This window comes from Vanacampus margaritifer, chromosome 13, assembly GCF_051991255.1.
Source record: "Vanacampus margaritifer isolate UIUO_Vmar chromosome 13, RoL_Vmar_1.0, whole genome shotgun sequence".
NCBI lineage: Eukaryota > Metazoa > Chordata > Actinopteri > Syngnathiformes > Syngnathidae > Vanacampus > Vanacampus margaritifer.
Genome location: NC_135444.1, coordinates 24002687 through 24025583, shown reverse-complemented (window position 1 = coordinate 24025583; position 22897 = coordinate 24002687). Strand labels below are relative to the sequence as shown.

General features: G+C 44.6%; 1 protein-coding gene across 7 annotated transcripts; it reads right to left on the bottom strand.

Annotated features, from left to right (window-relative positions):
- Positions 1-1179: 1179 nt before the first annotated feature.
- LOC144063187 (1-phosphatidylinositol 4,5-bisphosphate phosphodiesterase gamma-1-like) lies at positions 1180-22434 on the bottom strand. 7 transcript variants are annotated; one of them, XM_077585238.1, is made up of 32 exons: positions 21539-22431; positions 17189-17338; positions 16719-16812; positions 16348-16395; positions 15161-15245; positions 14944-15024; positions 13977-14011; positions 13533-13605; positions 13352-13447; positions 13161-13279; positions 12702-12787; positions 12431-12551; positions 12172-12340; positions 9858-9977; positions 9676-9783; positions 9434-9618; positions 9159-9359; positions 8966-9085; positions 8715-8898; positions 8514-8591; positions 7757-7860; positions 6848-6944; positions 6701-6767; positions 5783-5949; positions 5507-5603; positions 5006-5230; positions 4147-4292; positions 3947-4061; positions 3701-3862; positions 2674-2762; positions 2176-2360; positions 1180-1980 (listed from the first exon to the last, which is right to left on the bottom strand). In XM_077585238.1, exons 1-32 carry the CDS (start codon positions 21792-21794, stop codon positions 1941-1943), a joined length of 3903 nt encoding a protein of 1300 aa, XP_077441364.1. In that variant the 5' UTR covers positions 21795-22431; the 3' UTR covers positions 1180-1940. The 7 variants fall into 7 exon arrangements, with proteins under 7 accessions (XP_077441364.1, XP_077441361.1, XP_077441362.1 ...); XM_077585235.1 differs by having other exon boundaries at positions 9434-9783; XM_077585236.1 differs by having other exon boundaries at positions 5507-5597; positions 9434-9783.
- Between the last annotated feature and the right edge of the window lie 463 nt (positions 22435-22897).

The following is a 22897-nucleotide window of genomic DNA, read 5'->3' as shown; positions in this document are numbered from 1 at the left end:
CGGTTGATCCTCGTGGATGAAACTGAAGAGCTTTCAACGGCAGCGATCACATTTGAGGACGTAAATCGCCGAATTGGCAACTCGCTCGTCACTTCCGGTCCATGCATTTGAACAGGAAATACACATTCAGCTGTTTGAACGATAAAATCATTGGATTGAAAAGAAAACCAATGTAAAGCATGAACATAATTAAACGTAGTTCCCCCCTCCCCCGCCCTTTTTTTCCCCCTTTGTAACTTTTCACATGAAGAGAACGGCCAGCAGGGGGCGTCACTGCCTCACTTGCCTACCCTGACCAACACGTCCCTGATGCTGCTGCTGATGATTTGACAGAAAATGAACATGCTATGTTGCCGCTGGATTGATATGAGCACATACGATTCATTCCTTTGCTATATTAGCTCAGCCCATTTACTGTTTTGACCTCTATTGTTATATTTGAGTCGTTAAATTCCCATTTTGCTGCCAAGTGGCCTTTCAACATTTTTGTGACGACACACAGCTAATTGATGTTTGCCTTTTGGTCCTGCCCGTCAGTTTGGAAGACGCAAAGTACAAATAAGGACCACCACCTTGACAACTTCTTATGAATAATTGTCTCTCCTTTATTGACATTTTTCTGTATACGAGGACAAAATGTGACCGAGATTTGTCAAAAGTGGGCATTGTTAAGCCTTGCACATTTCCAGTCATCGTCCTGGTTTTGGCCTGTTTGTGTGTGAATGCTGGATCAGGCACACCAGAGCCGGTGCAGGACATCCAGGTGGTCTTCCCCCTGCCCTCGTCAGTCTCGTCAGCATGTACGGTATTTTCAGATTCTTGCAAACGGGTCGTCTGCTTTGTTTGCAAGAAAAGTTGCAATGCAGCTCCAAAAGGATCACGTTGAGTTTAGGGTGACAGACATACAGTACATCATGAAACACATTTAAAAAGTCTTACCCTTTTTTTTCTGACAGTCCAAACAAAGTCTCAGATTGTGACAACTTTGGATGCCAACCCAAAAAGCCCAGGCAGGATATTTGCGTGCCACTGCAGCATCCACAACATCAAGATACATTTTTGTAACCTGACTTTTATTCTCCCTTGAATTGCTGCTTAATTAACCTGAAAACACGAAACACGCAGACTGGATGGACTTCTAGCTTAATTTTTAAGGCACGCGTTCACAGTCCTTGAGTCTCTCTTTTTTTTTTCAAACTTTGACACTGTTTAATAACAATTGATGGCTTATTTCCTTGTGTTTGTATTGCAATGGCCTGAATGAATGACCTTTACGAAACGTCATTGTACTCTGAGTATAATGATGAGAATAATTCATTGATTTCACTGTTAAAACATTTGAGTGCCAAAAAGGAGACACCAACAATTTTGTGAAAATCTCTGACATGTTGGCTATAAATGTGCATTGAGAAACTAAAAATATAAAATAAACATTTTACAATCTAAAAAATAATCATCTAATTTACTGAACAGTATTGTTAAGGTTTTGACTCCTGATTTTCCTCTAGCGATATATAAATAAAGATGGCTTGAACCCCCACCATTAAAAAAATAAATAAATATACAATGCTAAGACTGCCTAAGCAGGGATTCAATCACTGTGGAAAACTTCATGGCTGATCGAATTTAAACAAGATGACGTTATTGACATCCAATTTGTGAGGATCCAAATTTGCTGCCGTCACTAAAAACAAATGCCAGAAAAATCCCATTGCACACACGCTAACTGCATTCACATCTTAATCAAGTCCTCCACAAATGTGTTTTTTTCTACATTTACTGATCTACGACGAAAAATGTCCCACATTTGTGACTGATTTTCCAGTTGAAAGCTTGCCTGACGTTACTTTGACTTTCCGCACTCCAACGTGACGTCACCGCCTCAGTTTCAGTTTGCTGCCCTCTGCTGGCCGAGAGGACTAACTGCGCTTCGCTGCAGCCTACTGCCTCAGCCTTTCTCGCCTCTTTTTCTCCACTAGCCTGTCAAATAAGGTCAAGTGCATGATTAGCTTAGCTCACATAATGACATAATGAGTATTTTCAACTGGGGAATAAAGAAGAACATGCCACGCAGTGAAATGCTAGAGCAAAAAGGGTTCTTCTCAGGAATGTTAGTAAGTCAAGGAAAAAAGCCAAATAGGCGTTGCCGGCATGAACTCATCATGAATCAGTCACCTGCGGTTGCGAGCCTCGACCAGCTCGCTCAGCTGATCCTGAGCCACTCTGAGCTCTTCCAGACTCTGCTGATAGACGAAGTCCATTGAGCCCGAACTCTCCAGCAAGAAAATGTTGTTGGCCAGTTGACTGGTCCGATCTCGCAGTCTCTGGATGGACGTGTAAAGGTTGTCAAAGTCGTCTTCCTGCGGACGGACAAGTGGAAGCACATTTAGAGCCGGCAGTTGTAGTACGTTTTTTTTTTGTTGTTGTTGTAAACATAGCTCTGGTGTAAAAATGGGTTGAGTTGTAAAGGTTATAGGTCTGGTTTATTATGTGCCTTTTCAAATGATTATGAATCTTGGCTTTAGTTGCCCTAATAAATGACAGTTGCGTCAAGAAGATGATCTGATCTCAAAAACAACAACAAAAACAGCCACGACTTCTCATGTGAGTTTGCAAAACGGGCGTTGTGGTGACCCGTAAGAACGTATTTGCTTCCTAAATGATAAGAAGTACTTTTGCGTTGACAATCTGGATGTGAACGAGAAGTGACGCCAACGCCAGCTCTTCGCTGTAGCTGTTCTTGAGAACAACACTTCGGTAACCTGCAATACAAAAAAAAGGGAAAAACTAAACATCAATACATCGGCTGTTCATTGTTTTGAAAATGGCCGTCCCTCAGTGATTTGGTGCTCTTGCATAAATGAAGGTGGTTTATGTGAAACAACGATTCATGCAAATCTATTTGCCGGTATCTGAACCGGACTGCGAGCTTTGCCCCGCCCCTTTCATGGATGTAAACAAGTTACAAGCGAGCTAAGAAGCTATTTTTTTCTAGCCGATGATGATTATTAAAAATTAGGGGCATCAGGTGATTAAAATTGTTAATCGTAATTAATCGCATGACTTCACTAGTTAACTCACAATTAATCACAAATTTTACATCTGTTCTAAATGTTAATCTTAATTACGATTAACAATTTTAATCACCTGATGCCCCTAATTTTTAATAATCTTTTCTTTAATTATTATTATTTTTAATAATCTTTTCTTTTTTTGTTGTTGAAAATATTATAAAAAATTTGAGGCATCGGGCAATTATAATTTTTAATCGTAATTAATTGCATGACTGCACTAGTTAACTCATGATTAATCACACATTTTATATCTGTTCTAATACAATAAAAAAAAATTCTAGGTATTCATACTCTTGTTAACAAAAGAGGGGGAAATGTTAAACTAATAGAAATAGTTGAAATGAATTTTTGACGTCTATAGCCGTCGATGGCAGTGAATGAGTTAAAAAGGTTTTGGGGGATTTTTTTTTTATTTTTTTTTTTGCAATTTGGCACCCCCTCCACTAGATGGCGGCCACCTAGTTTGCCCAGGGCTGGGCCAGAGCTATACAGAAAAGCAGGTAGGCAGAGATTTAAGTCAAATGTGCCCCTTGGAGAACAGTCAAGTTTTGCGCATAATTTAACTGCGTTTGCCGAACCATTGGATGTTGCCGACGGTGCTGAGAGTGCAAAAAGGACGCAGGCACCTGAACGCAGCGCACCCACGGGGTAGGTTGCCTGAGCCAAGAAGTTGGGGTCGCTGAACATGTCTTCGTCGTAGACGCTGAAGCGCAGGAAGGCGCAGGCGGGGTTGTGGACGTCAAACACAAAGTGCTGCGGCGTCCAAACCGGATTCAGACCGTTATCGGCTGCGGAACAAGTTCAACGCAGCTCATCAGCGGAGCCACGCAAATTCCGTCCCATTATTTGGACGCCGGCGAAAGCAGTCAGACCTACGACATCGCTCTTGAACTTGCAGTGGTCGTAATCCGCACCGCAGATCTCCATCTCCACAAACGGGCAGACGATGCTTCGGCCGTTCTTTGGGAGATGGCGAGCGCCAAGCAGCTGACGGGAAGCGAAAAAGAAAAGAGGACCGATATCACAAGTCGACGTGCGCGGGAAACATTTGAATCTCCGCGCCGGGTCGCACCTGTAACTGGATGCTGATTGGCTCCACTGGCAAAGTGTCTTTGTCAAAAGGGTCAAAGGTGTCGTCCCTCATCACGTCTGGTTGGCGAACGTAGCCGCTTCCGCCGCCAAGCGTGAACAAGCTCTGGTTCAGCTGCATGGCTTTGTCTGCGCGCAAAAAAATCTCTTGTTTCACTTTCATCAAAGAGGAAAAATCGGCATTAATATCACAACTAGGGATGTAACGATATCCAAATATCACAATACCATATTATCACGATATTGTGAGGAGGTTGGCGATATAAAAAAAGATGTCACAAGATTGTAAAAAAAATAAGCTCATAATAAAAAAAAAAACTGAATATTGTGCATAACAGCAATGCACATAAACAACCTACAATCTCTAATAACACTTAATATTAGGGCTGAGTATGGATTCAAAAAATGGCCTTTAAAATTCTATTTTCTTAAGAATTTACGGGAAAAAAGAGATATTAAAATAATCGATTCATGGTGTTATGAATCGATATCACGCTCGAAAAGGAACATCGGTTTGATATGGATTATTCGATTTTTTAAACCCAGCCCCAATTCATATTGACTCGCTTCACAATCATATGACGTTCCCCTTTATGTGACCATTAACGTGGATTTGAAACACAGAAGAGCCAAAACATGCCTTGTGAAAATTAAACTGCACTAAAAAAGTAGCCACCAGAGGGTGCAAGAACTGCCCAAAAGAAATGTGAACATCGGGACAGGACGGCGACGATATTGTGACAGTTTTAATGTCGCGATATCACGACATTGCCGTTATGGTTACATCCCAAATCACAACTGCTGCTGCTGCTGCTGATTTGCCAGCAAGACATTTTGCTGACCTGGCGTCTGGAAATTCAACGCAAGCAGCTGCGAGCCACAGAGCCACAAGGGGAGCGGGTCGTAGTTGGAGGAGTCCAGCCGCTGTCCGCGAGGATAAACTCGAGAAAGCTGACGCCGATTGTACTGAAGGAAACGCTTCCCTCGGACCCGAGTCGCCAACTTCTCTGCCTTTGTCTCCGGGAAGGAGGACATATCGCGGAAGCAAGCTCGCTCCGTGCCAATCTCTAACAGTGGCAAAAAAAAAAAAAAGTTGGATTTAGCCAAAGCCTACGACGGTGTATTAGGGCCACGTATTCATATATTTTTTAGAGTGTGGGGGCAATATTCAGAAAAAAAAAGGCAAATGTGCCACAGTCAAAAATGTACACGTTTTTTTTAAGGTTAGGGTTAGAGTTTCTTTCCCTCTGAATATTGCCCCCACACTCTAAAAAATGGCCCTAATACAGCGTCGTCGGACAAAGAGTAAAGAAACAAAGAAAGCAAATGAGATGCGTCCTTACTGTCCTCGTTGAAGGCGACGGGGCGACAATAAACGACAAGGTCCGACAACTCCAGCGCGATCTTCTTTCGTCTCTCCATCTGCTTCTCCTCCTGCATCTGATGAGTCGCCCGCATGTTACTTAAGCCAAAAGAACGTTTGGAGATTGTGTTGGAATTTGAATCCCCAAAAATGTGCAAAATTTATCTCGAGTTTGAACTCATTGTTCAAATCAAGTCGACAACGTTTGGTCAATTCGACAGCTGTGAAAAGAATGTTTGCGTGTGCAATTAGTGACCCGCGCGTCGGCGTTCTGCGCAGCCTCTCGGATCTTGCCAACCCAACTGGTCAGCTCCTCCGGGCCGTCACATGCCACGTCCAGCATCTGGACCGGGTCAGAGGTCAAATGCTGCCAATGGATGGTGAACACGAAGGGTCGCAAATTCTTCCCATCCGTGTGCACCACTGCAAAAAGAAACAGGAAGTTTTGACAGCTTTACAAATGTGTGAACGTTGGAGATATTTGCTTACTTCAGGAATTTACTGTCTTGTGATTTTATGATTAAAACCATAAAAGCATTCAACCCATTTCCAAATGACTGGTTTTGCAAATTGGGCACCTCTTTGTTCACGGCCATTACAGTGAAAAAATTTGTGAACTTCTCCACCAATGAAGTTCTACTAATTATTTTTATTCTACCGATTTACGCATTTTCACTGAAGCAACCCCCTTCGCTGCTGTCTGTTTTACGGGAGTTGGACTGATTTTGCAAGGCCCACACAATATTGTGTTCCATTGCTATAAAAACATGGAAGCTACCAAAAGAAAGATTAGAGTCTCTTCTTTCATCAGGAAAAAAAAGTATATTTGTATCTGTTTCCGTTTTGCCGCAATTAGCATTAGAATATAGCTAAGTTTCGTCATTATTCACAAATCTGTTGAAAACGATTTGGGAAAAGAGCTTGTTTTCAACATGGCCCTGGTTGATCTCTTATACTCTGCTGCCGCCTGCTGGACGATTTTCGTAATAACTACTATTGCTTTAAGTGACCTCTTCAGGTCAGAGGCTGCACCAAAGCCTTCTGTCTGCTCTAGCATTAAAAAAAATATTATTTATTTATTTATTTTAAACGTATAAACACGTCTTTGGGAGCATGGCGATATTTAAAATAGAAGGTATTGATATGTTTTTGGTAGCAAATGATTTTGACTCACCAACGTTGCAGGTTTGGACATCAATGAAGCCCTTAAGAAGCGCACCCAGAGGGCTGCTCTCTGCTGACTTGGGAAAAAAAGTCATAATAATAATAAGTTAGCGTTGAGAGGCGCAAGGCGAGGACGACTTTTTCACTCTGCACTCACTGCTTCAAGCAGTTGTGTGTTGTGAGAGCCGGGTACGTCCTCCACGTAGTTTGCCGGGAACCAGAGTTGCTTCTTCCCTCCGTAGTCGCCTCGCCACCTTCAGAAGTCAGACAATTCCTGCCTTCAATGCAACTTATATCTCCATCACAAACTCATGTATGCTTTTCGCAAAGCGAGGCTTGCAGTATTTTGCAAAAGAGCACTGTAAGGTTAAAGGTCGGTGATGTTAACGGCTTGAATCGTACTCTGTGTTGTTGATTTCAAAAGTGTCAGACGTACTTGACACAATGTGTGAGCCAATAAAGTTCTTCCACAGCCTTTCAACTGGGCGGACGGTCCGATCGGCCAAAATATTCTCACACTGACACACTGGTGTGGCCCAAACTCTCATTTGACAGTTCTTAAGTCTACTCGAGTTCTACGATTCATTGAATAAAGCCACTGATTTTGTGTCTACAGTTAGAGAGGAGGAAAAGACCGATTCTCGGCCGGGTCGATTATCGGTGCCGACATTCGGCATGTTGACAAATATCGTCATCGATGAAGTTGGCATCTCACTAAGCGGTGAATGCTTGTGAACGTCGTCTATTTTAGGTCATTTTGTAAGCTTATCGGAGATGATTTTGGTTGAGAAGTGACGTACGCGTGGACTGATTGCGAGTCATGAGAAGAAGTTTTAGAAAACAGAACCTGTGAGGCATCAAAGCTTCACTGTGCTGGTATCCGCACATTCCAAAATAGGCCCAAAGACAAATGAAGCCATGATTGTAATAATCATACACAGTTGGACTATTTTCATTGTTGCCTGATGAACGCTAGTAAGCAGTCCAGAAGTCAGTTGTAATGGGTTGCGTCATTTTTTGGACTCGGTCCCGAGATGAAGAAGAGAATTCCGCATTCTGGACTCACCAGCCGCCCTCCTGCTTCTCCACATTTAAGATGAGAGCCTGTTTGGGGAACGCCAACTCGTCTTCCCTCTGAGCTCGGTAGTCGTACAGCGCCTTGACGGTGCGCTGCGGATCCAACGCGACAGTGAGCGCGAGCAGAGGAACGTGCAAAGAACAGCAAATGTCTACCGGCCTTCGTCTCAACTCCAAGATCTCATATGACTTTTTATACAGACGCTTCTAATTTGCTTTAAAAAATCTCTCTCTCGTCTGCTTTATTTTTCTTCTACAAATCACTTGTTTGTACAATTGCTGTAAAAACATGGAAAATACCAAAAGAAAGACTAAAGTCTTTTCTTTCATCAGGAAAAATCTGTTTCCGTTTTGCAGCAATTAGCATTATAATATAGCCAAGTTTCATCATTAATCACAAATCTGTTGAAAACACTGGGGGGGGGGGCTTTTGCAACATGGCCCAGGTTGATCTCTCATACTCTGCTGCCACCTGCTGGCCGTTTATTTTTGTAATAACTACCCTTGCTTTAAGCGACCTCTTCAGTTCAGAGGCTCCATCAAAGTCTTCTGTATGCGCTAGCATAAAAACTTTTTTTTTTTTTTACGTTTTTGGGAGCAAATATTGTCTTCATAATCGAGCATCCCTAGTAAATATAAATGCTTGATCCACGAAAAGTTGAATAAGTGTGCGCCAAATATGCGAGTATGCGACTCCACTGAACAGGATCCAAACATATCATCGCGCGCACCAACGGTAAACTCACCCGAGCAGACGGCATCTTGTTAGCCTCGACATAAAAATGAGGAGTTTGAGCTTCGTACAACGCCCCGTAATCGACTTCCTGGAAGAAATACCAGACAAAATGCATGGTTTGCTGAGAAAAAAATTCCATCTGCCCGGCAAAGCTCCAATTTTCCAGGGATTCCGCACCAACGAGATGTGAAATGCGGCAAATGTGACTGACCGTGGACCCCATCCGGTCCAAGGTGTCGTCGTTTATGGGGTAACGCAGCTTCATCTTGCGGTACAGCGGGTGCTTCTCGTAGTAGCTCACCACATCCAGCAGACTCTCGAACTCTGCTGAGCTGCCCAGCGTGAAGAGACCGCCGTCCTGATGGAGACGGCAGTGTTTGATCTTGCCCTCCGCCCTGCAAAAACCCAGAACCCACAACCCATGAGTCCGGTGCGGTTCTTCGCCAGAGTCCTGGGATGTACCTGAAGGAGACGGCGTAAGAGTTGCGCTCGCTGCGTTTTCGCACCAAGAAGGCTCCGTCTCTCGGCGCTCGCATCAGCATATGTTCAGCCTGAACTCGGGACAGACTCGAGTGGTACCAACTGTACGGCACACGTCAAGCATTTCAGCCCAAAAAGCATTTCCGAACGGCACACGTGACGAGCCGCGACCTACTCTCGACTCTCGTGTGCGTTGGGCCGAGGCGCGGGATTGGCCAGCCTCATTTCAAACTCGTTGCAGCGCAGCGGCGCGTCTCTGTAGTGGCGGACGAGCTGCTGAAGGCTGTCGAAGACCGGGTGCTCCGTCAGGTAGAAACGCGTGCGGCCGCATTCTTGCCGTAAATGGATCCTGCAGTGCTGAACGCGTCCCGAGCGCCTGCCGGAAGACGTCGGCCAGCTTAACGCAGTCGAGCGCAGTTTGCCCCGCGAGCCAAAAGGGCGACGACCGACCAGAAAGACAAAGTGTAGTCTCCAACGAACGTCTCGCTCTCGCGCACCAGGAAGGTTCCATCTTTTGCTCCGCCCTCGCAATATTCCTGCAGGAGTTTCTCGGCCGCCTGTCGGCCATCGCGGCTTCCTCCGAGCTTGCCGTGAAACCAGCGCTCCGCACCGTGCACCTCGTTGTTGTTACACTCCTGTGGCAAAGGAGACGAGGAAACGGTCAAGATCGACAGATTTCCGGCTCGTCTCACCTCTTTGACTTCATCCAAGTCTTCTTCGTCAGCTGCTTGATAGTGAGACGTCTCCTCGGAATAGTAAATCTTATTTCTGGTCAGGACGAAATAATGTGGCATCCAAGTCTGCGCGCACAGAAGACATTTTTGTCACGGAGAATCGAACAGTAAGAATAACGCTGACACGGAAAGCGCCTCACGCGGTCGATGGGGTCTTGGAGGTAAAGGATGCCGTTCTTCAACGAGTTGCTGATGTCGTTTTCAGAGCAGCTGCCTGATGTCACCTCCTCGCACAAGGTTCCTTCCACCAACTTCTTGTGCTTTGACACCGTGACAGAATACAAGACTTCATGATTTCATCATTATTCACAAATTTGTTTAAAACAGTGAGGAAAAGAGCATTTTTTTTAATCGTTTTTTTTTTAATGTGGAGTTTGCAGGCTCTTCTTGTAATTAGTCTGGTTTCTTTGCATGCACCAAAAAATGTGCCTCGATACACCAACCGATGTCGGGAGTCAGGAAGTGTCCGAGTGTCTGATTATTGTATAAAGCGCTGTCGTAACATCGCGGCCGTTGGCGAAGCGTCTGGGGGGCGTTTTCAGCCGACATATTCGGATGGCCATCGGATCGTCGTGACATTTGATCACTCTGATTGGCTGCTAGTCAGCGAATCGGCGCACGGGGCAAGAACAGGAAGTGACAAATGCGGATAAACAGCTTTCACAATTTTGCTTTTCTGTATTGCTTATTGCATATTTCGTATTTTGATATGTATAATGTCTGTCTGGACACAAGATGGAGAAGACTATTGCTCAAGAGAAACCAGTGTTGTATAACGTTACCGTCACGGGTGTGTCGATCGAGTGACGTGAGCCAAACTATGGCATTGAGACGCAACTGGAGAGATCAGATAGGATTGACTTTGATATCACACCAGACTCTGTAAAGAGTCTAAGCGTGTGTTTTGCATGGGAGTTTATCGTAAGTGAAAAAGATGGCAGTGTGCATTGTTTACCAGAGGTGGGAAATCCAGAAAGTAAAACCCTGTCACAGTTCGGCTTTAGCCGCAGATGCTGGCTAGCTAGCTCCCTAGCTAGCTCCTCTAGTGCTCGTTTACCTGCTAGCTAGCTACACCAGGGGCTAAAGCCGAACTGTGACAGGGTTTTGACTTTCTGGACCTGGATTTGCCACCTCTCGTTGTTTACTTTTCATATCCTGCCCCCGTAAAGAGCTTTCCGGTTGCCTTTTTCTAACAATGAGGATTAGCGACTACCGCCGCCGATGGTACGCCGGGAGATGACTTCTGTGTCTGTTTGTTGCCGTGCGTACTCCCCTCCGTTTTCGGCGTGATGTGCCGACGGTCAGGCTGACGCTTACAGACGTTCAGGCCCGTCACATTTGGCTGACGTCAGATTGGTGTACGAAACCCTTGAGGTGAACTGAAGACTCAAACTTTAGCTTGCGCGGGTAAGTGTGAACGATTGTCTGTCTCGTGTCGGTCCTCTGATTGACTGACGGCCAGTCCAATGAGTGGGATCGAGGGAGGGCTAATTGTACTTTTGGCTCATATTTTCCTTTTCTCTTGTAGCTCAATGAGACTTTATTCAAATTCTGTTTTATGCAGTGCAGCCATATCCGTTTCCATTTCGAACCACGGATTGTAGATCAGGGTTCACCAATTCCGGTAGATGCTTCCACCTATCAACTGTTAGATATTAGTAACATTTAAATTCTTTATTTCCATATATTAACCATTGTTATACATTATTAACATTTAAATTCTTTATATTAACCATGTCGAAATGTTTTGTAGATGTGAGGTAGTGTTGAACTCAGTATAATTTGACCTTAAGCTGGAACATATTGTTTGGTCTAAAAAATTCCTTCTCAGTGTTCTGTGCGAAAACACACATTTGGTCCTTGAGAACGCACACCCCTGACCCTGACTCTGTTTTCACCATCGCTCACGGAAAAGTACCAAGAGAGTATGTTTTGTCTACAAATGAAAGAGAGGCGGTCTGTTTAACTATAAGAAGCCATTTTACACGCGGAAGAGACACATTCGGCACTCTGAAATTCCACCTGTTACGTGATGTTTGGAGCCTGTCACGATGTCCAGAGATCTCTGTTAGATTCAATCATTTTTGCAAAGGTGTTTTTTCTTACATTAAATCTGTCTTCAAATTTTTGGAACACGCAAAGAGGACAAAATAATTTTACTCCTCTTCACAACACACCTGATACTAAAGATTAGGATCGTTATCAGGCAAGCTGATTATATGAATCAGGTGTGCTATTGGGTGTAAACATTTAAAACCTGCAGGACTCTTGACCTCGAGGGCCGGTGGTGGTAAATCCATGTCCAGAAAGTCAAAACCTTACCACATTTAACACCTCTGCTCATGTCAATTGTCAATTGTCAATTGTCGCAGCCATTTCAGCTTTGGCTGCTTGTGGTCATTTCAACTATTCTGGATTCTGATGCGAATGGAGACGTGGTTTTTGTCCAAGCACCTTGATAAGTATCTTCCTGCGGAGCTGGAAGGGTGACGGGAGGTCCTCTGCGTTGCTGTCAACTGGCTTTGTAAGCAGCATATCTCCAAAAACATGTTTGAAGTGTGTGGCCATGTTCCTTTGTTGGACAACACTGCAGTGGTCCTCAATAGACAAGATGAGCGGATATCTACATTTGCACGACAACATACCATCGTGTGATTTCATCGTCCTGGTGCCGAGATTGATCCTGAAACAAAATCATCACGCGACGACTTACTCAGAGGTGACGAACGCGTGTTCTTTGATGGTGTGAAGCACATCAAGGAATTTGATCTTGGAGGTTAACGTGTGACCGTGATAGATGATGGGCAGGTCATCGGGTCCATCCCAGCAGTCCACTGAGGTCAGAAAACATTCCGTGCAACAACGACATCAAGTCTGGTCCCGATTGTAAGACTTCAAATCAATATTGACGTGGCCTCGCTCATGAATTCAACAAAGTTTCTTCGCAAATCGTGGAACTGTATTGAAGCAATTTGCAGACCCACATTCAATGCAGCGGCAGCCCATCCTCAGACAGCGAGCGTAGGCCTCAAGAGACGATTCACTGGAAAACTGGTCGCCCGTCAGGTAACTGAAAACAAAACAAAAATACTTCACATGACATTGCGGGCTTCCAGATCGGTTTTGGTCGCAAGACCACTTTTCAAGGCTTTTGAGCTCGTCTTTCCCTGGATTTTGATCTTGAATTTGTTTCCGTTGCCTTTTTGTTCTGTTTTCTTGTCTCCTGACCTCCAAAAGTCTCGTCTCAGTCTCTAGACTCTCTAGTCTGGACAATGTCTTGGTGTCGGTCGGTGTGGTCTTGACTACAACCCTGCGGGCGTCTGAAGTCTCCGACCAAAAGAACTTTGACTATTTTCAGAGCAGTAGCTCACAATTCTCGGACCCAGAGTCGCAAGAAGACGACAGACATTTTCCGTAATTTCCTGAAATCTGATGAGACGTACGTGTTGTGCGAGGAAGAGATCCAGTATTGTGACAGCGGCCTCTTCATGTCTTCGGGAGCAACGGGTGACATTTGAGGATCACACACTGAATTCTCTTTGGAGAACAAGAAGGTCAGGAACTGCGAAAACAACATGAGAAATGACACTTTTCAACCTTGTCAGGCGATTTGTGTGCAGGTGTGTTTTGTCACCTCATCAAGTTGTAGGATGGGCTCAAACCGGGGTCCACTTCTTAAGTATGTCGCGAGGAATTCTCGGACCCGACTCAAATCTGACGCCCATGACACCTGCATGAAAAGAAGCAACGTGAAAAAGATGTGCGGGGAACTTTTTCTTCCTGGGACGATTCCAGTCGGAGGCTTTCAAGTGTACCTTTTGATCCAGTTGTAAAAATTTCTGGAAGTCATAAAGGGAAATCTGGCACAGTTCTGGTCTGTCAACATTCCTGAAAAGACAACCAACCCCCCAGTTGGCAAACGATCATATGATCACTTTTGACATCTGTTACCTGCTGCATCTTGGACTTATTCAACTTCATAAATCAGCGGCAAAACCAGCTGCGGCTCGCTAATAGTTCTGGATATTCCGACGGGTTCCATTCATACTTCGGGTTCGATTTTTTGGCCCTGATGTTTTTCAACACGGACCTGATATTTTCCATGTCACTGTGGACAGCGCGATTCCATTTTTGCGCATTTGTTTTTATAATATAATTGGATGCGGCCCAACTGGCCAAAGTGCGCCAAACGGGGCACAAGGTTGTCCTGGGAAGAAGCGGCTGAACATGGAGGAAGACGTGCAGGTGGTGCGACTCACCGCAAAGGGAAGGAGAGTTCCAGCTGTTCGATAATCTGGGAAAGCCATGTGGAGGGAGCAGGGCAGTAAAAAAAAAAAAAAATGGAGAACATCAGTGTTGTAGAAAATAAAGCACTTCTGCCATCATAACATTTCCCGTACAGTCGCACTTTTTCTTATTTGGGTTGAAGGTGAACTAGAGCTGATCATTTTGGACAAGAGGGCACATATAGACAAATAAAGAAAGTATTGATATGTTTACATTTATCGACAATTTGTTGTTTTCGCGTTCGTCTTAATCTGTCACTAAATATGATCTTGATGTTCTGTTATGAGTTTTCTGACGTCGTGCAGGTATTTTGGGGGATTCTGCGTTTTTGTCTGTTCCTGCATTTTCCTCCCGTGGCACTTTGTCTTCCAACCTTAGTTCTTTGATCGTGTTTTCTTATTGTTGCCAACACCGCTGCTACGGTGGCCACAGATGGTCCCAGCTCGCGAGGAATTGCACCTGAGACCGACGGGACCAACCCAGGTTCGAACTTTTGGCAGTCACAGACTAACTGATAAGATATTTTTAACTCTTTGACTGCCAAAAACGTTAAATAACGTTTAGTAAAATCCTAGGGAGGAGTGCCAAAGACGTTAAAAGACGTTTGTTTCAAAACGGAGGTGAAACTAACCATTTTCTATTGTTGATTACTGAAAAACGGAATAAGGTAGAAACAAACTTTTTTTTTCTGATGAAAGATGAGAGTCCAATCTTTCATTTGGTACTATATGTGTTTCCATAGTCCAAACACAACATTTTCTGTGGACCTTGAAAGATCAGTCAAAATGCTTAAATCGGCTGGCACCCACGGCATCCCTTTTCTGAAAACGTCTGGCAGTCAAAGAGTTAAGTAATAGACTTCAGTTTGCTTTTGTTGTACAGAAAGTGAGAGCATCTATTTCCAGTGTGTTTGGGTACGAAGTCAACACTGACACTCACACTCCTCTGGGTGTCAAACATCAACGTTCGGTAGAGTTGTGCAAAGTTGGGGTAAAACAATTCACCGCGGTCGTCAACCTCCTGGACACACGCGGAGAATTTCAATTAACACTTCAAGAAAAGAAAAGACAACCACTGGTGACCTTAGCTTCATTTGTCAACATAAATGTTAAAGAAGGTTTGAAAATACACATTTGAAAATACAACACAGCGTGACCTGTAGCTTGTCTTTCAGGAAGCGCATGTTGGGGACTTTGTAGTTGATCTGAGGCAGAAAAGCTTTCACGTCCTTCACTGTGACACTGCAAGAGAGGCAGAAGGTGTCCAATATCTGTCCAACCTTTCAATATCACTTTCAAATGTGCAGAGTGGCAAAGCGCCAGGGCTTGATGGCATTCCTGTAGAGTTTTACAAGTTGTTTGGGAACATCCTTGGAGCTGATTTACGGGAGTTGGTGACTGACAGTCGAAGGGCAAGCAAGCAACTTGCAAGATTATCCTGCTGCCAAAGAAGGAAGACCTCCAAGAATGTGGTTTATTTAAATAAACCACACGATTGGAGAAAATAACCAGCACAAATATTTCAAAGTAACATAAGTTAAAGTTATACTTTGCAGAGTCTTCAAACATCTGTCTTGTGATTTTTTCCTACATCTTCCTTCATAAATGATTTCTATGCACTTAACACACATGCAGTCCAAAAACATGTTGCTAGCTAGCGTTATGTTAGCTGTTGATATATCTTATTTGGCAACTGTTGTTAACGCCAGCAAATACCTGACTGAGTGCGTGCCCTTAAATTTGAGGTTGGACGTCTCGGATGTTGACAGGAGCTTCCTTTTGGTGTTGTAATAACTGCATATTTTCCATCATTGGCGGCATTATCAAATAAAACCGGAATCTTATGTCTGGATGTGACCTCAAACAGAAGAGACGCATTTACAGTTGAGTTGAGACCTTCTTGGCGGAAATGCAGCTTGTGTGGACGCTATCGTGCAACGAGATCACGAACGTAGCTTTTTCCCTTCTGAAAAGTGATTGGATGTTGACAACCGTTGCGAAGGCAGCACTGAGAACACGCACGGCCGCTGCCCAACGCAACCTCTTTCTCTCTCGCTCTCTCTTTTCGAATGCATCGCCGCTATTTGCACAGAGGAGAGGAAGTTGCCCTTTCGCAGCCAATAGCATCACTTCCGCCACCTTATCAAGTCGGGACAGGCTGTTTTGTCCCGGAGCTGCTTCCACCCGAACGCAAGTCTGCGTCCACTAACGCGAGCATGGGAAAGTTAAGCAACATCTGGTTTGGGTTTCATTTTCATGGCCGAGAATACACGATGCCAACATTCATCCCAAGGATGGGAAAAGATGAGTTGAGCCGTTGAAATGGTTATTAAGAAACACTTACCTTCCTTCGTGGTTCCTGTCCATGACTTCAAATTGTTTTCTCAGCCATCTATCCAAAGAGACAAAACAAATACAGAATGACTGAAACGATTCCAAATAAAGAACAAGAAATAATTGGCAACATTTCCGACTCAGGACAACGCATGAGATTACAAGTTGGAAGATCATCTTTGTTCTTCTAGATGATGTTAAATGCCGTGTTAAGAAACAACATCGTTTGGCATAAAAGCTCACACTACAGACCTCCGCCAAGGTTGAACTCTTGACCTTTTGTTGTTGTTCTTAAAGGCGATTGAAATCTTTCTATTGCACACACAAGGTCAAAATGCAAGCAGGATTTACAGCTGGTTGAGATTGTTTAGAGAACGCAACCTTTCTGTTTGGAGCGGCGCCGGCGCGCTCTGAGTGTCGGCCATCAGCCAGTTGAGGCCGATCATCCACGTGTTGACTTCCTCCTCGCTGGAGGCTGAAAACATCACAGACTGCGGGTCAGCCGTACAGCGTGAAAATGTCCACACGACAAAAGCCGATGAAGTCCGGTTCGCAGAATTCCTCTCCGCGACATTCTCTCCCTGCGAGGCACTCGTTGTTACCAACAATAAATAAACACGCAGAGTAGACAAAACGAAACGTAAGAACAGCAACGACGGTTTGAGGAAAAACACGTCAAATGTTTTAAAAAGGAAATCAAGTGCTTTGCTAAGACCTTGAGGATTCCCACCAGGGGTTCCCGGGAGAAACATTCATCAACTTGTTCAACTAAATCCCATCACGGGACAGATCAGATTTGACACTCTGACCTCCGGCCGTGCTCGAGAAGACGATGAAATGAGCTCACTGACCTGCAACACTCAACGTGCGGAGGCGAAACTCCAGGCCATAAAACACGATGAAGCAGAGGGCGGAGTCCACTTTACGAGCTTCCTCCGGGTAGCGCTCAAAATCGCGGGAGCCTTTTCCCGACCGCAGCTCCCGGATCTCTCGGATGTCCGCTGGCCCGGGGAGGAAAAGCGGGGGGGGGGGGGGGGGCAAAGATAATCCTTGCATGAGCACACACGCACCCCCCAAAAAAGCCATCATACACAATATCACATTCCGGCGCGTTACTGCTTTCCCTGCCGAACACGTGAGGGCTGCGGGGGCCCCAAAAAAGAGCACCCTAGTGTGTGGGCGGCAAGAAAAAACATTACAGACGGGAACATTTGAGTTGCAGCAACCAGGATGTTGGAAAACGGACCTTTGGAGGCATTTGCTGCACTCTCAAAACAGGGGAGTCAAAAATAACCCAAATTGGGTTGGCCCTCCCAACCGCTTGGATTCATCGCTTAAACCAAAAAGTTGGGTCAAATGAACGAGCCACAAAACAACGAGAACATTTGGTTTTTGGGGTTAATCACTTGACCCAACTTTTTGGATTTAAATACATAAGCCAAAAAGTTGGCTCGGTCCGAAAGATTGACTTGTCTTGTTAAAATAAATAAATAAATAAATTGGTTGTTTTGTGGGTTATTCATTTGACCCAACTTTTTTGCTTTAAAATTAATAACCCAATAAGTTGGGGCAGCAAATAAGCCCAAAAGGTTCTTTGGGGTGTTATTCGTCACCCCCCCCCAAAAAAAGTGTTGTTTTGTGGGCTATTGGGTTGAACTTTTATTGACCGTGTGAATGTTTTTGTGCAATTGAAAGTGCGACGTAACGGCAGCTTGCTTTGACATTTCCCACGGTTGGTGTCCACACCCACAACCAAAAGCTTGCCGTATTGACTTAGCCGATGTCTTCGGCAAACAAACATAAAACACGAGCTCATACAATTGACGCTTCAGCACTAAAGTGTGGATCGACTTGTTCGCCTTAAGGTGCTGCTAAGGAAAATTTCAAATTCAGTTTCGCAATCAATTGGCTGCAAAGTCAAGTTGAATGTTTGAAGGCACAACAACTCGGACTTTGGACTTTTTTTTCTTGTTAAAATGATTGGACTGCCGGTGAATGTTGGTCAAACACGGCCAAACGTACAAAATCGAAGCAACCAACTCTACTTTTGATTTTAATTATCTATCAATCCATTCATCAGTCATTATTTTATTTTTTTTTCTTTATTTTTTTTAAGCTGTCAAGGGAGCACTTTGGTCCGGTTCCCAGTCACATGAAGACCAATGACTGTCACCTTCATATTAGGGATGGGCAGGTACCGGTATCGGGCCAACACGGTACTTGAAACAGCGTCCGGTACCAATGTCAGCCGCCCTCTTGTATGTCTCGGGAATCCAAAACCTCCACCTCCGTCCACGTCTCAGCTTCCTGTATAAAACCTTGTGCCTTTTGTATTCGTGTTGTTTTCAACGGCAGGCAGGAAGTCCGACACTCCCTGATAGCCCCGCACTTCCTGTGACTCACAATTCACGACTGACAATGTAATCCGAAGAGTTCATCTCAAAGAAAACGCTGATTGCTGTGCGTGTGCGTGCGTGCGTGCGTGCGTGCGCGGAGGGCGGCGCCGTACTTAAAAGCAAACAGTTGTGGAAAAAAAGATCACGTTACAAAAACAAGCTGGGAGTGGCGGTCAGTCAGACGCGAAGAAATGAAACTTTGGAGAACGCAAACTTTGAAATCAGGCAAAGAACCTCAAAAATCCGAATAAAAAAAGGAAAGTGAAAGAAAGTTGACCGACCGAGCAGAAAGAATCTGGAAATGAGGTGTGTGCGTGTTTGGGGGGGTTTACGTGGGTGTGAGGGATTAGGAACTTGAGAAAGGCCAGCTGGAGGGAAATAAAGAGTGGAGGAGGGGGAAAGAAAAAAACGGGGATCGAGCGGTGAGAGATCAAATGAAGACGAGACCCGAGTTGGAATTTGTCTCGTCTGTTTGGACGGAGACAAACGCAGGTTAAGAAAATGCGCTTTTTGGGCGCTTCTTTGAAGGATTTCAATTACAAAAGTCGTCATGATGCCACTTATTAACTCATTCACTCCCAGCCATTTTCCCTGAAGCAACCCACTTCACTCCCAGCGGTTTGACTGGATTTGGACTGATTTTGCAAGGCCCACAGAATATTCGCTTCTATTGTTATAAAAACCTACCAAATGAAAGATTAGTCTCATAAGGAACAAAAATATATTTCTATAAGTTTCCGTTTTGCAGCAATTAGCATTAGAATAGAGCTAAATGTCATCATTATTCCTGGTGAAAACACTGGCAAAAAGAGCTGGTTGCAACATGGCCCTGGTTGATCTCTTATTCTCTACTGCCACCTGCTGGCCGTTTTTTTTGTAATTACTACTATTGTTTTAAGTGACTTCTTCGGGTTAGAAGCTGCACCAAAGCTAAAACATCAAATAAGTACTTTTTTGGGAATGAAGAACAAAGTATTACAAAACGTATTTATACGTTTTTGGGTTTGAGTGAGTTCATATGAGGAAATAATGAACAGAGGCTGAGAAGAAATGCAAGTTTGCATTAAAAAAAAAATGGGGGAAAAACTGACTGTAAATATGCAAACGCACAAATTGTGACAAAAAGAAGAGCAAGAAATTGAGATGAAGTTATTCGCATCATTTCATGATGAAAAACGGCCACAAAGTGTCGGAAATTCTTCAAAAGCAAACTCAACATCTGAATGCGTGTTACATGAACACAGGAAAGCGTTTTTTTCCCCCCGCAAAAATAATCACGCTCATTTTGAAAAATAACTTGGCAGGCTCGTCACTAAAGTATTTCCAAGTTCCAGACGAGGAGTTGAAATGCTAGCTTGGATTTTGGGAGTTGCAATAAAAATAATAAGGAAAGTCCGTTGTGGCGGTCGTGAATGCGGCACGCTTTGTCGGAGCAAACAGACACGGGTGCAAATCAAATCATCCTCCAGGCCGCAACGTCAGACGACGACGCGCCGCTAAGCCGCTCCAGCAAGACGGATCCGCTTTCGGACCGTCAGGAAGTCTGACGGGAAGCTCGGGCTGGTTGAGCGCACGCACGCACGCACGCCATTAAAACAGGATTCTCTCAGGGGGAGGGGTCACATGGAGAAAGCAGGCAGCCCCCCCGCTTTCAAAATGAAAGGTCAAAGGTCATACTTACAGCTCATATACAGCACTGCATGTATGTAGAGAGATGCACATGCATGCGGAATATGTTGACATGCGCACAAGTTTCATGAAACCAATCAGAAATCAGAGTTCAGATTTTATATTTGTTAGGAAAAATAGTAACCCTTTTTATTAGGGTGACCAAATGTGTTACGTTTGGGGGGTGCGGACCCAAATGCAGGCGAGGTCGGCTTGCAGGAGTTCAACAAAAAAGGGATTCGGTTCCAAAAGAACAACCAAAAGGCAAACGAGGAACGTGTAAAAAACGTCTTCATTAACAAAAGACCAAAAAGTAACAAACAAAACACACGAGCGAGCACGACTGACACAAAGCATGCGACAAAACCAACCATCCAACAAGGAAGGAAAAAGGACACTAAATAGGAGCCCACTAACGAGACAATGACAAACACCTGGACGTGACGCGAGGGGCAGACGGTGGTGCGAAATGGAAAACACGACAATGAAAACAAAAACAAAACCAAACACGCAACAGGACAAAAGACAAAGCAACAAAACAAGCTAAACCACAACAAAATGGCCTCTTTTGACTGCTCAAGTTCACTTTTTTTTACATCCTGTCCATCAGGCATTTTATAAATTGACAAAAATGTCTGGTTTTAATTTTTTTTAATGGGACAAATGAGCATGTGCTGAATTTGACGGTCACTTTGCGTGACAAACGGGAGGCGGAGTCGCACCGTGTCATCGCGACTGGCAGGTTTTGTGTGTGTGTGCGCGTCATTATTAAATAGAAGTTCGGGTTCTTTTTAAAAGAAAAAAATAGGGCAGCGTTTTACGTACCTCACCTGCTAAGCATTCAAATGAGTGGCCCAGAATTTGAGCTCACTGGTAGCACCCTTGTGGTGGTCGCGGAGTGGGTTCGCTCCAAAAGCGAGTTTATTTTATTTATTTATTTTTCGACCTATACAGAGTGAGGAAACCACTTTGAACATCATTTCAGTATCTCCAAGTCGGGGGCCGCGAGTCCTCTTTTTTGGACATCAAAAAATGCTCACTCTACCTTTACGGACATGAGGATGACGTCACGGGGCTCCTTTGCTGCGTCTTCCCAGTACAACGTCAAAAACGGAATCGGCAAAACTTTGCACTCACCTTCTCCTTCAATTTTGTCCGAGGTGCGACGCCACACGATTTGTCGGGTGTCCTGCTTGATCTGCACAGTCCTCTTTTCCGGACGTTGGGATTTCTTGTGGTGGAAAATTGTCATCGCGGTGCCCATCTCCAGACTGCGGAGGATGCGCGGACCGGCTTCCGTCCACTCCATCATCATCCCGGAGGCTGCAGGCAGCCCGGCGGCCTCCTCGCCGCAGCCGTTGAGGCCTCCGTCGAACCTGGGCCAACGCATCATCCTCACAGCATAACTTTCGGTGGAGGTCGGAGGATCGCTGCAGAGCTGTTGGGGGGTCGGATGCTAAACTGAGTCTGCGAGCTGTGAGCACGGGGGCGAAATAGGATTGATCCTCTGGTCCTGCAGTCTCGGGGAGTGTATTCCGCTCTTATCTTTTCCAGATGCGTCTGGCAGGCGGCGCAACACCAAAATCCACTCAATGAGTATTTGCATCACTACCGGCCTCAGGTTTTCAGCGCAAACGCGTCCGTCCTGCTTCAGACGAGACGGAAAGTTCAACTGAGATTGTTTACAGATAAATACATTAAAAAAAGACACATAGACCGCGTTATGTAATGACTATTGGCAAAATAGGCGCAGGTCACAACGCGGGTGCGAGGAGACAACCGGGGCACTTTGGCCATCCGCTGCAACATCATCCTGCTGCCTTGAAACGCGAAGATGAAGACATGCTTGAAGAAGAAGAAGAAGACGCGATGCATTTCCGTGCGTGACCAGAACCAGCCCGTCATGGGCGTGCGGGCTTGCTTGTGCTTTTCTCCTCGCTCGCCGCGCGTCCTTTCCGCGGGAAAAGTGGAGCCGCCAAAGCGAAAAAGTTTCATCTGAGTTCCACCCGAGTTTTAAGAATGTGAGGGACGCGAATTGTAGAAGGAGAGTGGAGGCGTTTGCGAGGGTAGCACAGCAGCGACCCCTGCGGGCATCCAGGAGATGTGCAGCTAGGATGGGTAAGTCGCCGTTTCACGATCAGCAACTACAAATTAGAATAAAATAAAAAAAAGATTGCCTTGATTACTTTCATGCAATTTTAAGGAAAATGCTATCTTGGGATAGGTAAGTCTTTCTTTTAAACAACGTTTCTATTTTTTTTCCATTTTGTATGCTTTCTCAAAAAGAAAACAGAAATACACCGTCACACTATCAACTATACACTTCATTTGTCACATCATATATTTTGCTGCGTGTGACACAATCTTTTACAAATACTCACTTCTGTAAAACCTGATCAACTCAAGTAGTTTGAGGAAAGAGATTGAAAAGATTCGTTTAGGTTTACTAAGGTACATGAACTCAAACAAATTCCGTATCAAATTTGATTTGACTTC